Source organism: Meleagris gallopavo, chromosome 21 (genome assembly GCF_905368555.1).
Source record: "Meleagris gallopavo chromosome 21, MGAL_WU_HG_1.1, whole genome shotgun sequence".
In the NCBI taxonomy this organism is placed as follows: domain Eukaryota; kingdom Metazoa; phylum Chordata; class Aves; order Galliformes; family Phasianidae; genus Meleagris; species Meleagris gallopavo.
Window position 1 is genome coordinate 5,138,308 of NC_139424.1, and position 18,137 is coordinate 5,156,444.

Here is an 18,137-nt window from a genome sequence, read left to right on the forward strand (position 1 = left end):
CTACTGATAAGTTGTGGCTTTAGGTAAGTAGCCAAAGTTTTAGAGTTCCTTAGGAAAAAATCACCTCTAGGCTGACTGGCAAGAACAATCAAGTCAGAAGAGGAAAACCAGGCCTGAGTGCCTGCAGGGTCTTTACTGCTAGGTAGGTGAACAAAATATTCTCTTGATATTTTCTTTTAGAATATTATTATGAACTGTGAATTCTTCACAATTACAAACTGATCTAATTTTATTCTTTTAAGTCTCCAGCGAAGAGCTTTGTTCTTTTCCACTCACCTCAGACTTCATCCTCTGCCCATAAAAGGCCAGTGAAAGAATGCAGGTTGGGGCAGAAAAGCTCCACCTTTATTGCAGCCTTTGTACAGAAAGGATGAATCAATGCTATTGAGGAGTGGGAGGAAAAAGGAATTTGGAAAAGGTTACCAGTTATTATCTAGAGAAGCCTTAAGTAAAGAAAGGTTGTTAAAAACACTGAACAGAGTGACTGAACAATAAATCCTTCCAGTATAAAAAAGCTTCTTACAGCAGAAGTATTATTCATTTCCCCATTACTGACCACCAGAGGGAACTCTTGCAATAATATTCCCAACTGCTAGCAACTGAAAAAGAAACCTGATGAACTCCTCCAACTCCTGTAGTTTTGTGGGTCAGCTGTAAAACAAGGGAAGATGGGGTACAAAAGGAGGAACGGGGAAGGAGAAAAAGAACAAAAAAAATCAGCCAGCAGACTCTCAGTCAAAAGGCAGCTTTTCTTCTTTCTTTTTTAAACAGTGATCTGACAGGAGTCTAAAAATGATTACTTTTACCATTGCAAGAGAGTTCTGGCTTGTTTATTTGAAGCCTGTGAAACACTACATAGAATGGCCACACTTTCCTGCTGCTGGGATTTAATTCTCCTAGCCTGGGCTCTCAATAAGAATCTCCAGGTTTTCAAAACTATGAAAAACCTGGGCACAGAAGTGTGCTATTTCTGCAGCTAGCTTGCAAACTCCATGCGTCACCAGGGAAACTGGGACTGTAGGTTCCAAATAGATCATGACTGGCTCCTACCTACAGTCCATCTGGAGAGAGAACAGGATCAGCAAAGGAAGGATGCTCATTTGTTAAGCCATCAGATAAGCAGAAGTCAAACACCTGGTGTTTTCTTATATATTTAGCAAACTGCAGCCTCCCACCTGTAAGATAGAATATTTTTTTCATTGGGAAGGTTCATACAAAACTAGTTAACTGACACAATAGCAAAGCCCCATCCATGAGAGAGTTTCAAGGTTTCACAGTGCCCTACAAGAAAGCAGAAGGGCTGTGAGCCAGCCAGGCAGGAACATGGCACTCGTACAGTTAAGGACAGCTGTGCTCTGTGTTTATGCAAGTGCTGCCACACAGAGGCCACACAGTTGTAAAAACACATTCCTATGAGGAAAAAAAAACTTACAGAATTGAGCAGAGCTGGAATGGAATTCTCTGTGCAGTTATCCAGACTCTGAAGACATTATACTGGAACTTGAAGAACTCAGAGAACAATCTAAAATTGGTACCAATTTCTTCATCCTTAGAGATGCCATTCTTAATGGTGCATGCACCCACACATATATTCCCCAGAAGTGGAAGTTAAGCAATTCTCTGTCTGCAGGCCCACGAGGTCAGTGATCTCAGGCTCAGAACAAGCTTTTTCTTTCACATGGCTATACTTAACACTGAACATCTCACTGGAAAGACGCTTCTCAGTGGTTTTCCATGAAAACAGCTGCACCGACACAGCTGTGAGGTGGGAGCATACAGCTGGCAGGGGAGGTGAGGGCAGGAACTGCGGGTGCCGGCATATCTCTGAAGAAAAAAAGACAGCGGACTCAATCCTCAACGTGCCTGCCTGTGTGCAGACCAACCTGGCTTCACGCGAGCGATCTCAGTAAGCTTTAGGAGCTGGGAAACCACGGGTAATTGTGACAGTCGGGGTTACGTTTGCCTCCTAACGAGATGCACCAGCTGCCCACACAGATCCTGCCGCCCTCACAGCACACACACTGGACAAAGATCTGGGGTATGAACAAAGCAGCCTGGAAATGGGTAGCTGCCGCTCTCGGGTGCTCTGCAATCTCCCCAGAGCGCATGCGCAGTTCCCCCCCCCCCCCGGGAGCCACCCGTCCCCAGGGCCGCGCGGAGAGATGACGTCACGTATCCCCCGCGTCTCCGGATGGCGGGCACTTCCGGTGGGTGAGGTCAGGGCAGGGGCCGCCATTTTGGCGGGGCAGGGCTGGGCGCGGAGCGGGGCACCCCGGGCGGCGTCGGCCCGGAGGACGGGGGCAGCGAGTGCGGGCTGCGGGCGGGGCGGCCGCCATGGCCGGGCAGTTCGATTCCGAGGACCGGGCGAGCTGGTACTGGGTTCGGCTGAGCCGGGCCGAGGCGGTCTCGCTACTGCAGGGTCAGCGCCACGGGACCTTCCGGGGGCGCGACTCGGTCACCATCCCCGAGGGCCTGGGGCTCTCGGTGTCTGAGTGCTCCCGCGTCTCGCACTACATCGGTGCCAGCCTGGGGCCGGCGGGGGGCAGGAGGGCCGGCGGCGAGGGCCCTGGGGCCCCGGGTGAGTGACCCCCAGGGCTGGCGGTGCCCCTCAGCCGCTGCGGGCCCCGCTGTGTCCCGTGTCCCGGGAGCTCCGCTCTCCTCACGGGCGTCGCTGCGAGTCGCGTTGCTCTTTGTAGAGGAGTTGAGGCTCGTCTTGCAGCCTGCACCTGCCTCGCAGCTAAACAGCTTAGGGACAGAGCGCAGCCCGGAGCCGTCACGGTTTTACAGCTTTGTGCGTTGATTTGTTTTCTTCATAAAGCTGTGAATGGTAACGTGTGGATGCGGTGTGTCAGCTGAGCCTGGAGATGGATCTGTGGAAGTGTCACTTAAAAGGGTGAATTCGGTTGGAGTAGTTTAGCGTTAAGAAGACAGGTTGTGAGGTTAAACTTGGTCGTGAATCAGAGCTGGGTGGGTTAATAAGTAGTGGGAGCTCCTCAGGAGTGTGAAAGCGTTTGTTCCTTTAGGTATAGAATGCAGGGCTACCCCTCCTACACACACCTTGTGTTGTAAGGGGAGGTTTGATGTTATTCCTCATCAACCTCTAATACAAAAACAATATACTTAAATTAACCCTTGAAGAGTTGCTTTTACATTGTAGAGGAGAAGACTGTATTGCAGAAAGCAATGATTCTGAATGCACAAGTGAAGCTAAGGGAACAAGAGCCCCCAGCAGTGTATAATCTGTAGATGTGTGATGAGAAGGTTTAACTAAACAGCAGCCCTGCTGGGGACATTGCTGAAGTTGGTGGTGGAGCCACTCCTGTCTGGATATTAGCGTTCACAGAATGATGTGGGCGTATTGCTGGCATCTCAGACAGAAACCACTACAAAGTTTGAAAATCCGTGTAATAAAGCTGTGTAATAGGAGATCTAATGAACTTGACAAGGATTGAAGTTAGTACATGAATTGCTACGGGGACAAAGAATGGATTTTTTCAGGCTGTGCAGACTGTAGTTGGTGAAAAAGTAATCTGAAAAAAAGAACTAATCTGTTGTTTGTGGATTTGCATCCTTTTATAATGATTTCTCCTGCTTGGGGAAACATTTAGAATTGGCACATTGATGAAAGCCTGAAGTCATTGGGTTGGTCACGGGAATCTACCACTGCTGTAAGGTGCACTCCAGTCACAGAAAGCTCTGCAATGCAGGAGATAAAGTTGGCTGCATTGAACTGGAAGCAAAGCAGGTAGTGAAGTGGTTTACCACAAGACACGGTCGCTTCCTCAGCATTTCGTGTCTTATAAAGGCAAAGGTTTATTTTCATAGGTCTGTGAAGGCTTAATATGTGAAATGTGTGACTGGTACACAAAGCAGAATAAGTTTCCAGGGTGATTTGTAGTGGAATCCATCCTGATAGGATTTTAAAGATGCTGGAGATGAAAAACACTGAAGTGTGTGTGCCTGCCTCCTTTCTGGGCAGTTGTTTTCTGTAAGGTGGTTCATCTGTGGAAAACCAGTTTTCTTCATGTTGTTGGATGTATAATCTACGTTCCTGTCAGTTCACCTCAGTGAATGTAGGTGATCTTAAAGGCTTCTTCCAACCAAAGCCACTCTATGACTCTGTGAAATGTGCTTGATGTAGTTATTTTCTGTTTTAAACATCTGCTTTAGAAGACCAGCTGCTATCATCGCTGCGTAGGCTGCTCCGGCAGTAGGTTTGATTTGTGTTAAAAAGCTTAATTATTTTTTGGAAGTCCACTTTTTTTCCCACCTTGATGTTATGAGAATAGGTACTGCTTCACTGTCGCACCAAAGATATTTCTGTGCTGAAATTCTAGTGGGTTTAGATGAGTGTCATGCTGATGCTGCGCTCTTTTCGCACTCAAACTCAAAGAAAGAAAAAGTGTATGTGTAGTAAATTGCATTTAACATCTAATTAAGAGTTTTCTTCAGGAAAAGTAATAGGGAAAAAGGTTCTTTAAAGGAAAGGACATGTTATTATTGGTAGAAGATTAAAGATGATTTCAGGTTTGGATGGGGAAGGTAGCACAGTGAAATGAGGTAAATGTTCACAGATAGCTATTCAGGAAAAACAACTTTACTATGTTATTTTTCCTATATGGTATACTTTTTTGCAATTCATTGTTTGGCAAATGCACACAACTGACTGAAAAGCCTAGATGTGCCTGGTCAGGTTCCTGCGTTGATTTATTGGCTTCGGGTGGTTGAAGTGCACGTGTGATTCGTGACTGCTTGTACACTGCTGTGTGCAGGTGACAGTGGGAACCTAGCTTCAGTACAGAAGGAAATATTTTAACACATCATGTCTTTGCAGTTTGACATACAAGCATAGGGTGAAAATGCTTGATGTGCACTAAAACAAAATGCCTAGAACATCTAAAGACATCTGAAGTGTTTTTTATTGGAAGGCCAGAAACCTCAAATCCATAACATTTTTCTTTATGACATAGAAAAGTGTGACAGAGTGGAAGGTGATGTTTTCAGTAAGTATGCTTTTTAAAAACACGCTTACTGCACTCCATTGTGATTTTTTGAAAGATTCAGACTGTACTTCCTGGACTCATGAAACCAGTGAGCTGGGTTTCACTGTTTTTATAGAGCATTTCTGGATGCTTGTCGGTTTTGCTCAGTAGTAAGCAAAGAGGCACTGAAGAACAAGGAAAAGAAGGCATCTGAATGAAGGTGGGGGGAGACAGGCAGAATGTTTTGCCTCTGTAACAGTTGCTCTAGGAGGAAAACTGTCATATGTCAGTGTGATCTCTTCAGACAGCCTTGTGTCTCAGCACCCTGAGCACCAAGAGCAGCCTTTCTTTCCCCAAACATGTTTTTGAAGACGGGGGGTAGGGACTTACAGGGTGTGTCTAGAGATGAAATTGAAAACCTATATTCCTGTTAAGTCTTCCATGCCCTAAAAAGGAAAGCTTACCAAAGCTTAGGGATAAAGAGAAAACTGCCTAGTGGCACTGACAAAATGGGAGTGCAGAGAGAAATGTGAAACCCTTGAGGGTCTGATGAAGCTTGAAGCTGCTCTGTGGTTAAGCCACCTGCCCACGCACTCGAGAAGAATATTAGGTGTTTTATTCAACACCTCTGTGAATGATCTTTTCCACACTGACATAAAGCCAAGCCAGTGTAAAAGTCCTCTGTCAGGAAGGCCCATGTGTCACAGAGATCAGTCAGGGTCCAGATTTAACACTTACTTTAACTACGGGCTACTTTGGTTTTAACCCCTTCATCACCCCTCTGGGAGCAGAGGTTTCGCTAGCTGTTTCCAAGTGGATGAAATCACAGTAAGTCCTAGCACAGATGGAGCTAGGATGGAGTAAGTAGGAGAGATGATATGCAGCTCTTTCCCTTTCTGATTCTAAGGAGCTGTTTTACAGAGCTGAGCAGTCCTGCAGCCGGAGGTAGGAGCTGAGCTGCTGTCCTTCCTTTGGCTGTGCAGAGCTGGGGAGGAGGGAAGAGGATTTCTTCAGTTATCCAACTTTAATAGGAAGTGACTAAAGTTCCTCTAGAAGCTAGGCTTACCTTTGCACACATTCTGCTTTTCCTGAGAGCCCTCGGAAGATGCAGACAATATGCTGCTAGAACTTGTGCCTTCAAGAAAGCTGTTCCAGGGTTGTGAAGCAAAACAGCTCTGCTTCTCCAGAGAAACAAAACAAAAAAAAACAAAACAGCTCTTTTGCTCTGACTTCCTTGTGGTAGATCTTGCCTTAGTTTTTCCACTAGCCTACAGGTATGAGAAGTGTTGCAATTCAAACAAGAAGCTGAAGAATTCTGAGCCTGAAATCTGTTAATCTTTGAGTTTCATTATAGCAGGGAATGGCAGGACTTGGAAGCTCCTAATGCATGGAATTATTTCCCTGCTGTGTGACATCACTCAGCTCGTTAACTTTGTAGCTAAACAAGAGTATACACCAAAGACTTAAACTGATGAAGAGATTACCACCTGCTTGGTAAGGTGTGGTTGTATTTCCAACCTGTGTTTTCCAAATTGTGACTTTGAACTCTTCAGTCTTGTCGTGGTGTTTTTAGGAACCTTCCCATTAAAGTTTCTCAGGCAGTGACCAGGTTGCTGCCTTTATGTTCTTCAGAATTTGAATTAAGCTCGTGGATTTCTTGCTGCAAAGCTCTTGTTTTCCAGACCTCAAATTGCTGTAGCTGCCCTCTGCTTTTAAAACAAAAGAATCAGAATCAGCATGTGGCATTTTGGGCGTGTTCCCTTTGTGCAAATGGTGTCGCTCCTTTTCGTCCCTTCCAGGAGCACAGGAGCACATTGATCACTGTGATCTTAAAATGTATTTGAAGGGGCTGTGTTCCCTCACTCTTCAATTATGCCAAATGTATTTTGGAAGGCTCATTTCTAGGCTGCTGTGCACTGATGTCAGTCACTCCTTCCTCGCATACAGGACATCAGTGGACTTTCCTCTTAAGAGTAAATTTTATGTAGGTACGTTTGGCAGCTGTTTCAGGCTGTTATGCATTATTTCTAGAGTCTTACTGCTCTTTCTGTGCCAGGTTCACACCTCACACTGATATTTACATTAGTTTTCTTATCTCTTGGTGAAGCCAGTGTGATTTTGGTTACTTTTGGGGTTTTTCTGTAGTTATTTGAGACTGTTGCTTTTTTTGGCTCATTGCAGTGGGGCTGATTTCTTTTGAAAGCCCTTCAGCTTTTGATGCATCTCAGTGTGCATTTTCCTATGGCTTAGTTCTGCTGCTTTGAATTTTTTGTAACCAACTTAACTGATGTTTCTGTTCCTTCAGGAACTTCAGAACTTATTTATTGGCTGTTTGTGTTGATCTTACCAAATCTGTCCTTTCTCTGTTAGAGCCCCTTTTTGCTCTCTTGAAAGACCTTCTTGTAACATTAGCTTGTCGTGCTGACGGTGCTACTTTGAAGGGAGTTTTGGATCAGCGACAGCCTGAAAAATTCTGCTAGCTTTGTACTCGAGAGCTCATTCTCAGAACTGTTAGATATTCCCTGCAGAGAAGCAAACTTGCAAAGTAAGCATCTCTTTCTTGCTAAGAGTTACTCATTAAAGCATAAATCTTTTCCTCTCCACTGCCCTCCCCCAGCCTTCCACAATTCTTCCCATAACTGATTACACAGTATATGGTGCATGGTGGAAATGGAACATCATACATATGTTTTTCCCCAGCTGAGCATAAAAATGAAAAGAAAAAAGAAGTGCAGCTCTCAGATTGAAAACTGAAATGGATTATCTGCAATTTGATACTCCTGATGTCTTGAATTTGAACATCATCTGCATTTTAATGTGTTTGAGGTCCGCATTTGCAGCTTAGACTCCATCTGACAAATATGGCACAGAAAATATAAGAATGGAGATTAAAAGAATGAATTATAAGCCTTATGAGAACGTATTGTTGCTTTGCTGTGCTAAGTGTTTTTCTGTAGTGTCCGTGCTGTTAGAAATTATACCAGGACTTTGCTGTCCAGATTTAGAGTAATTCTGGTGGTAACGAATTGCCTGTTCAGTTAAAATTGTATAGGCTTCTGAGAAGTGCAGATGAACTGAAGGTCCATATAACATTGCAGGATTCCAGATACTTCTGTCTTAATTTAGGAAGTTTGGCAGTGTCAAACAATTTGTTACATACTTTGGTATCATGAGCACAATCTTTAAACCTCTATCCTCATTAACAATATAATGCTTCCTTAAATTAAAAATACCAAGAAGAGCTGAATACGAGTGTTGATCTAAGGATGACCAAAATCTGTGTAAATTACTTGTCTGTAGAGGAATTAGTCTTCTAATGATGCTTAATTTACAGTTGTAACTCTTGTTCACTCTCTTTGTTGACATTTTGCTTTCTCTTTTCAGGGTTGAATCCCACCAGATTTCGAATAGGTGACCAGGAGTTTGATTCTTTGCCATCTTTACTGGAATTCTACAAAATACACTATTTGGACACTACAACCTTGATAGAACCAGTTTCCCGATCCAGGCAGAATAGCGGCGTTATCCTCAGACAGGAGGAAGTTGAATATGTGCGAGCTCTCTTTGACTTTAATGGAAACGATGACGAAGATCTTCCGTTTAAGAAAGGAGACATACTGAAAATCCGGGATAAACCTGAAGAGCAATGGTGGAATGCAGAAGACAGCGAAGGAAAGAGGGGAATGATACCTGTTCCTTACGTCGAGAAGTGTAGACCTTCCTCTGCTTCAGTATCTACTCTGACTGGAGGTAACCAGGATAGTTCCCACCCACAACCACTGGGTGGGCCGGAGCCAGGGCCCTATGCCCAGCCCAGCATCAACACTCCGCTCCCTAACCTTCAGAATGGCCCTATTTATGCCCGGGTTATCCAGAAGCGAGTCCCTAATGCCTACGACAAGACAGCCTTGGCTTTGGAGGTACATAATGGGCAAAACTTAGAAAGAAGAGATCTGTTCAAGGGATTTCCCTTTCCATCACATTATAGTTTTGTAGGAATAAGAAAGTGCTTTTTTCCCTGTAAAGCTGGTTTTGCATCATGATTGATAAGTTATTGATATAGCATTTTTTTTTTTAAATAAGTGACTGAAGTCACTTATAGACTAGCTTGATTATAAGCATGCTTAGGTTACTGATCCAGTGTTGTCTCTTGTCAAACATCACTAACATATGTTTCCCCATCCACATTTCACTTCTGAAGTCATTATTTTCGGGGGAGGGATTGGGTGCGGCTCATAATGTTGTGTGTCTGAACCTGTGTTCAATGTTGCGTGCCTCCACCCCAGCCTTTAAAGGTGCGCTGAGTTGTTCTGTCATCCTGTCTGCCTTTTAAAAGCAATCAGTGGAAGCACTGATAGTCACTTTGAAATTACTCACACTGAGGCAATAATGATCCCGCGTAGGGGTTTATTTTAATGTCTTGACCTCAAACAGATTGCTTCATTTTTTTAGATTGTGAATCATGAACATATATTATAACTCATTAGGGAGGAAAAGTAGTGACTGATGGAGTATTATTTGTAATAAAGCAATGAGTTTCCCTAATGTTGATTCACTTCTTGATATGATCAAATATTTATCCGTGCTCTTTTTGATATTTTTTTTCCCTTCTTAAAAAGGAGAATAGTGCTCAATCTCTACACACCAAATAGTTGTCCTCCAAGTTACATTTGAGGAAGTTGAGGCCAAGGTATTCTAAGTGGCAGACCTTTGCCTTAGGATGATATGTAAATGGTATCCTTTAATCTAGGCTTTCTTTGAGTTAAACACTCTGGAATTTCCTGATACCTAATTGGCTTCCTGTTTATACGACATTTTAAGTACTTGGGGAAAAAAAACAGTTTCTGTGCTGAGTCAGAACATCTCTGCACTCTTAATAATTTGTTTAATTTTGTGTGGCATAAAATGCACTTGAATATTTCAGCAATGTGGCAAGCATATGTACATGTCTTTAGTACACATTTGGCAAATGTAGCACATTCTACAGATCTGGTAATTGATGTATAACTTGAGAGAGCTGAAATTTTTTCCCCACTGTACCTAAAAATTTGCCTAGGTAAGCAGTGGAAATATATTCTGAGTTATAGTAAGTTTTGTTGCACTTCTGGATTGAGAGCCAGGATACGGAATGGAGATTTTGGGGTTGAAAAGCGTGGATATGGAAGTTCATGCCAACTCAACAAATTCTGGGGAAATATACAAAGATTTTAACCTTCCAATTTCTATAATACCTGAAATGCTGTTTCCTTTCCTCTCTTTCTCACCATTTCACCTAGGCGCCTCCTGGAGCTTCAGAGTATTTCTGAGCATCATGGAGTGTTCCAATCAGATTTTCTTAGAGGCATTCTAGATTGCTGCATATTGTGTCAAAATCTTTTGGTTTTCTTTCTGGATTTTGTTTTTAAGCTTTAACTAACTCCAATGTGCTGCCAGTGTTTCTTCAAGCTTAAATTTGTTTCATTTCCTTTAAAGTAGAACTCCACCATGCCACTCAAATTCTAGTTTGGTAGCATAGAGCAAAATGGTGAGGATGAGGAAAATACTGATAATCTGGGCTGCTGTGAGCAAATCTGAGTGAAAGCAGAATTCCTTACCCGCTGGCTAACAGCTTGTGAGTGCTGTGGCTGGTTTTCTTATCCTCTTCACTCAAATTCATGTTCTGTCAAGTATGTTGTGCTTTTGGAAGGTGGTGTTTCATGGAGGGCATCTCATTGTTCTGAACCACCTCCCTCTGCTGTGGTCTTCTCATGCTAATATGCTGCATAGCAGAAGTGTGCAGGGGCTGGAATGGACAAGTCCACAGGTTCTGCCCATGTGTGAGGATAGAAATAAGATTCATAGCACCTCTGCCTGTTAGAGCAGGATCTTCATGGACCATGTCATCTTACTGGAACATTTGCTGGTTGGCAGGTTGGGCCTCTCAGAGAGGATGACGTGCAGCCATCCTGCTATGCACTGAATAAATCTGTTAAGAGCAATAGTTCTTTATTCTGTATTTAATATTGGGAAAACTTACTTTAGCATTTATCCCTGCTTCTAATTGTGCTTCCTTTATGCTACTCTTTATCATATCAAATCACGATGTTATTGAACTGCTTTCAGTGTTTGTAGAGGCCACTGTGTGCTCTTTACCCTCCCCAGTTTTTCTTCATCCTGTCTCTCCAAGTACTGTTTCTCGTTGTCTTTTTTTCTGTTTTTAACATTCCCTTTCACTTCATGATGTTTCTTCATTTATTCAGAGATCTCTTTCTTCAATGGCTTACCAGAAAGCATTATGAAAATCTTTTCAGTCCATTTTTGCCCAAACCTCTTAACTATAAATCTAAATTTGTTTCCTCCAAATGAAAACTCTGTCTTAAATGGGGTGATATTTGTAGGTGGGGTTTGATCCCAGTGTTTGTCCTAAGCAAATAAAATTGTTAACATCAAACAGTTTTGTGGCCCAAACTGCAAACAGAACTATCTGTGCTATTAGGTTAAAACTAACACGGGTTTGAAGAGCTTAGAAGAGGATCAAAGCAAATTATGTTCTAACAAAGGCTGTGCTGTGTTGTGGAGGAAAGCTTTAACCTAAGACCACACTTAATTTGCTTGTAACTGGACCTCTTCAAGAAGTTGTTGGGTATAGGGAAAATCTATGTAGTTAATGACTCTGAGATCGTTCCATCTTAGTTTGTTTCTCCTCCCCTCAGTAACAGTACAGGACTCTACCATTTTCACCTTTCAAAAGACAAGTGCTTGGAATAAAAAAGTCTTTACATGAAGCTTCATTTTTTGCTTTGAAGCAGCATGTGGAGTGTATTTCATTTTGAAAATGCTTAAGAGAACTGCTCCAAGTCTGGCTTGATAGCAGAGTACAGTGCTTTCCTTGGGGTTCTGGGCTTGGTGGGATGATGTGCTGGTAATAGCATTAGTCAAAGTAGCAGAATTAAAAGGTAACATCCTCTTTTGGTGTAAAAATGTGGAAGTTCCAGCAATTGTAATAATGGGTAGCTTTGCTAGAAGTTTCTCTGTGTTGTCTTCATTTTGTAACCTAATGGAGGCAGAATTGCCCATGCCACACCACTTGAAGTTTTCATACAGTTCTGCTAAGCACAGTGAGCACATTGCATCACTTTTAATACATTACCATGGGTAAGTAGTGTGTGAGCTGTGTTGGATGTGGGCCCATAGATAGAATGTGACTTGGTCTGTGGTCCATAGAATATAGGAGAACGGCTCCCACAATAAAAATAGAAATGTTTCTATCTTCAGTAAGGATGGAAAAGAGAAAAATACAGGTAGGAAAGGAAGTCTGAGAGAACAAATGAAAGCAGTGCATGCACATTTAGCTATTTAAATGTTACTTTGTTGTAAATAAAAACAACTGAAGTAAGATTATCCAGGATCTATTAAGGATACAATTCTAGCTTGAAAAAATACAATAGAGAAGCATAGATGACTACAAGTGTCTCTTTAATTGCTGATTCTACCAGGATAAGTCAGGCTGTTCAGCTAGACAGGAGGACGTGCTTTTTCTCATTCATATTGGTTTGGAGGTCATATGCTTTGCTGTTGAAGCACTGTATCCAGATCTGAAGTAATTTAGGGAGTCTAGGATAGTGTTCTTGTAATGGTTACGATTAGGAAAGAATTTTTTTGCTTCTACTATAGTCACATTTAATCTTCTCCGTATTAAATTATAGCTTTCTATTGTTTTGGTCAACAGAGTATTTTTATTGCTACAGCCCCCCAGTGATTATTAGCAGTAGCAAAATGATACACACTGCGTGATTAAATTCCTAAAGAGCTGAAGCTAGCATTCAGAAATCAAGGAAAGCTTCCTTTTTGCCTCTAGCAAATACATAAGAGGATTTTCTTCAGAATATGGCTCATGAAAATGTCTATGCTAATTACTACAAAGGGAAAGAAAACAGCTGCAGCAAGAGCCCCCGTGTGCCTCTCATTACCAGATAAGTAATCATCAGAGTTATGGGAAGCTTAATTAAATGTCCATGCAGTGTTTTAAATGTATGCACTGTTAAAAGCTGCTTTGGCAAGAGATTGCAAGGGATTAGAACTTGTACAGTTAACAGAGACTACTAGCATCTGAAATTGCTTTCCTTATTCTTCATTCACTGCCTGGGAAGTGAGAATAATGAGCTTCTGCTTTGGATGAATTGGGTACAGTGCTCAGTATGTACATAACTGTATATTCAGTGAATTTCTAGGTTAAATGCAGTAAGACACTGCAGCTGTGCCTTGAGGGTTTATTTACAGCATTAGTGAAAGAAAATAGAGTATATCTGTCCCCAAAGCATTTTCTGTCTGTGACACAGAAAGAATTCTGAAGATCGTTGTGTTCCTCATAAATAAGATTACTGATAAAACTGTACACAGAGGGGTAGAAATGGGTAGGCAGCTTTTCGATGTCACACATATCTTTCACTGACTTTGTAAATCGTTGTGCAAGTTCTGGTTCATGTATCCTTTAAGATGCAGAGGAGTTGAGGAATGATCAGGCCTGCAGTTGTGGCCCTGCTTGGAACTACATAACTATGGAACGACATAAGAAGTCGGCCTTGGGAAAATATCTGCTGTGCAGTTTTGTCAAAGGAAGGCAATTCCTTTAAATTCAATTGGTTATGAATTATGCTGGAGATCAGAAGATGAGATGCATTACTGTGCTTTTAGTTAGTGCAGTACATAGAACTGGGTGCTTTTAAACACAGCATGTTGTTTTGTTAGTCCACAGTAACTATTATTTTTCTAGTCAAATATTTTGGGTATAATAGGAGGAGAGCATCAATTGTCTTCACTGTACCCATGGAATTTATTTGAGGAATCTGTGGACAAAAGACTGAAAGATCATCTGGCCTTGCCTGTGGTAATGGCTTGATGTGGATGCTCAGAGAGTAAGTGCAATGTTAAGGCAGTACTTCTCCAAACATTCTCCTAGTGCTTTATAATCTGTGACTCCACAAACACAGCCCCCAGTTATCCCAAACTCCTTCAGTACTACCTGGAGAGCACTTGGACGAATTTCAGCTTTAAGGAGCCATTTAGTTTGTAGATGAGTGTTTCCTTCATCTACCTGCATTCCCTCACTCCCTTCCCTCGTGGGGCCGTTGATGCAGTACAGCAGAGCACAAACCACTGTCAGTTCAGCCACATCCAGTTATTGTGACAGCAGCTGATGTCAGGGCCCAGATGTGCTCTGAACGTTTGGTCTTGGATTGCAGACTAGAGGGCAGTTCTCACCTAGCCTAGCTAGTTTCTTTCTATATGTTCTTCATGAGTGAGAAACATTAGGTAGTAGGCTGGTGCATCAAAAATGGTTAAGACTGAAACTGGTTTTATAGCATTATCTGTGGTACACTTGATACGACACCAAGGGGGAGGAGCAGCAGCTCATCCTGTGCGTGTGTGTGAATTGTAACTTTCCTTATTCCTTCCCCTGCAGGTCGGTGAGCTGGTAAAGGTCACAAAGATTAACATGAGTGGTCAGTGGGAAGGAGAATGTAATGGCAAACGTGGTCACTTTCCATTCACACATGTCCGCCTGCTGGATCAACAGAATCCTGATGAGGACTTCAGCTGAGTGTGGCTCAACAGTTGCGCTTGCAGATGGGAACAATCTCAACTTGTTTTTATTGCAGATGCCATCAAGACTGTGTTCTGACAGAGGCTGAAAGCGGTATTGCTTGTATAAGCATTCTGATAACCTGCAAACCCCTGGGACTGAATACCACCATTCCTTAATCAAGGGTCACATAATTCAGGGTACGACGGTAGATAAGTTGTGTGTCAAGTGGCAGAACTAGTACATGATTATAGGTTGTAATGCCTGCTTATGTCCATGTGCACAGCAGACTGGACCTTGCCAGGAGCATCAGCTGGAGAGAGCAGTAACGGAGATGTTAGGACAGCATTTACAGCTCTCTCCAGTCCTTTTCTTTATGTTGCTTCTTCCTCAGGCAATGAACATCAACCTTAGACAATTCAATGTATAGATAGTTTGGGTTGGTTTTTTTTTCCCTACAAATTTATCCTGGAGCTTTCTCCATTTTATTTTTTCCATCCTGAATTCTCTGTCCTAGAAATGCTATGTAGTACTTTGCATGGTGAGTGAACTATGCACAGTACAGATTTTTTAGAGCACACTGGGGACAGCCTTATGATTTACAAATATATACCATTTTAATGGTAAATGACAGAACAAATCAACCTCAGAATTCTAGACGCTGGTGGACACTAGATTGATTTATTCAGTACTGTTGATGCTTCAGACATAGCAGCTAATTTTAATTTAAGATTTCTATTAACACACCAGTAACTCTTTATCCACAAATAGAACGCTTATTGAAGTGTAAACATCCATACCAGTGCTGAAAAATAAATGTGTAGCACTTTAAGGCATAGCTTTAAAGCAGTGTTTGATTCACTAAATGTACTAAAACGTTTACACTGCTTTCAGAAAAAGATAAATTCCATAGGGCCAGTCTAACTAGTCTCGAACTGTTCAATACCCATATGCATTACAGTACAAATCATTGTCAAAAGTGGTGAACTGACAAAGCAAATACTACTTCTATTTTGAAATCACTCTGGGGACTCTTCTGGCTTAATTCTCATCTGTAAAATATTTGATAGTGAATTCATGAGGATTTTATTTTTAATAAACTAATGGAAAATACTTGTGTGCTTCTGGATTGATTTTCAAAAGGAGTAATAGAGTCACTATGGCTTCATAGCTCACAATGCAAATCAGTGCATTGGATAGTTGTATTATGCACTGCTTGTTGGTTTTGTTTGTTGTTTTCTAAGCCTGTTCTTCTAATTATCTGGTTTTCTCTAACATAAATCAGAATGGATTCAGTAAGTTTTGTAAACTGAAATTAAACACTGAAGTAAGAAACCCTTGTCTGTACCCTGGATTGTTTTCCAAATACAGCACTCTAGTGACCAAGCAAACAAATTCTGTAACTTTGACTAAGTTATAACCCACACAGAACAGCTGTTTCTAAATAGTATCAAACTGAAGATGTTAATGTGGTTGATACAAACCATGTGAGACCAGAATGTCTCACTGGCTGTAAATGCTGTGAGGGCCAGTTTTCCCACTGCAAATGCCATTGCTGCAAGGCACCGACCCAGCAGACAGAATACTGGTAACACTTTACCTCAGAACTGTGTAACATGCTGGAAGCGTTAATATTTGTTATATTTAAGTACTAGTTGCTTTCCTTCAGAACTAATTCATTAGCAAGTCTAATTTTCAGGTAATGGGCACCTGATAATTCTGTAAATTAATGCCAACGTACATTAATTGTACTTTTCTATCACCAATCCCTTAAGCAGTACTAAAGATGATTAGCAAACTGATAGTTGTTATAACAGTGACCCAAGAATAACAGTAAGGAAGGAGTTGCAGTGCTATTCTAGCTTGGATGGTTCTTCTGGTCAGGGTGATCTGCTGCTCTGATTGAGAGATCACTTCTAGCTCTGTACTCAGTCTCCCCTGAGGAAACAAATTCAGAACCTAACTCAAGGGCCAGGAACAAATTGGTGTATTTAAGGCTAAGCTGTATTTTTCCTCTGGTCTTACTGCTTGTTGCCACTGATTTTTCACTGCTGCATTCTAATGCAGGGCTTAACACTGAGCTTATCAGTTGCCCATATATGCTAATACTTTTCTTCAGATTTTACAGAAGCAGTACAACAAACTGTTCTTAGAGTGATGCAGTTTGTTTTGAAGCATTTTTTTCCAATTGCAATTAATTGAAGTCCATACGTTTATACCTTTCCAATCAGCAGTTATTTTAAGATAGCAAAATAACTTTTTTTTTTCCTGAATTTTATTATGCAAACCTTGCCTTTTTAATACGAAAGACATAAATGGAGTTGTTGACTAGCAAATACCCTGCAAAGTTTGTAGATGTGTTTTTGTGAAGACTGTATAAATTGCAAATATTTGTACACTTTGAAAGAGCAAAAAAGAAACTAGAGGAGTCTTAATAGCTGCTGTTGCACTAGAATCTTAAGTTCTTGTCAAGCAGTTTTTCTTAGTCAACCAATACATCCATGCAGCTGTTTTCCACTATTCAGTTCTAAGCTGAAATGTGAGGTTTTTTTTCATAGGTGATAGAAATTAATGTTTGCATTTGTGCAAAATAGACATTTCAACTTATTGAGCTTTTTTAAAGGAAAATAGCTAGAACATACGTTCATGATCATGTAGATTAAATCCTCTGTGGCCTTTGTTTATCCTCTTCTGTTTGTTCTCTCCCTTTTTCCCAGTGCGTGCAAAGAATCATTGCGAAGACGTTGGTCACAATCTTTTGTCTCTGTCTGGCTGTGGTTTTGCTCTGTTGTGCATAGGCAGGTGTTAGAACTAGAATAATCATTTCTAGAAATACACCGTGAAAGCAGAATGCTCAATTACACTGTGTTCTTCTGGTGCATTTACACATTATATCACACTAAAAGTACAACTGGCTGCTATGTTTTTTTAATATAGATTTCATTTTGGTAAACCCCAGCCTTTTTACTAATATTTGACCTGGTTAAATCTTGTTAATCTGTTTGAATTGTATTTGTTAATAATGCAAATATTTCTAATCATCTTAGGAATAAAACACTTCATTTTTGTTAATGGTTTTGGGGAAGGATTCTAACCAAACCAGTTTGAAGAGAAATATGAACATGTGCCATTGTATTATAACACTATCCACTTTCTTGACAGTTAAAGTCTTTTTTTTAATTATTTTTTGTAGCATGTAATGTATATGTTCATAGTATGTGAAGTAAATAAAGGTATAGCCAAAACTTTGGCTTGGTGTCATTCTCAATCAGCTGTCATTGTAATACCTGCGTTTAAGAATATAGAAATAGAAGTGCTGTTAAGTCTGTTTTTAATTGACCACGCTTATATTAAAACAATTAAAACTAACACCTGCAGAAGAAAGACAAGATGACTAAAATAAGTTATCAACCAGAAAATATCACAGCCTTTTTCAAGCAAGGTGAATGTCTGTAACTGAGTTCCTTCAGTCCAGGGGGAGGGCGAAAAATATTCTCACTGCAAAAGGACTCATGAAGAAAGTAAAAATGAGACTTGTCAGTTATCAGTCTCACTTCTAACTAGAGGGATGCATTGGAAGATAGTTTGGGGAT

The 18,137-nt window shown here is 41.2% G+C and overlaps 1 protein-coding gene across 1 annotated transcript; it reads left to right on the top strand.

Annotated features, from left to right (window-relative positions):
- The first annotated feature begins 2,334 nt into the window (after positions 1–2,334).
- CRK (CRK proto-oncogene, adaptor protein) lies at positions 2,335–17,789 on the top strand. Its single transcript, XM_085240631.1, has 3 exons — positions 2,335–2,578; positions 8,367–8,902; positions 14,425–17,789. The coding sequence occupies exons 1-3, from the start codon at positions 2,335–2,337 to the stop codon at positions 14,560–14,562; spliced, it is 918 nt and encodes a 305-aa protein (XP_085096757.1). The 3' UTR covers positions 14,563–17,789.
- The last annotated feature ends 348 nt before the right edge of the window (positions 17,790–18,137 follow it).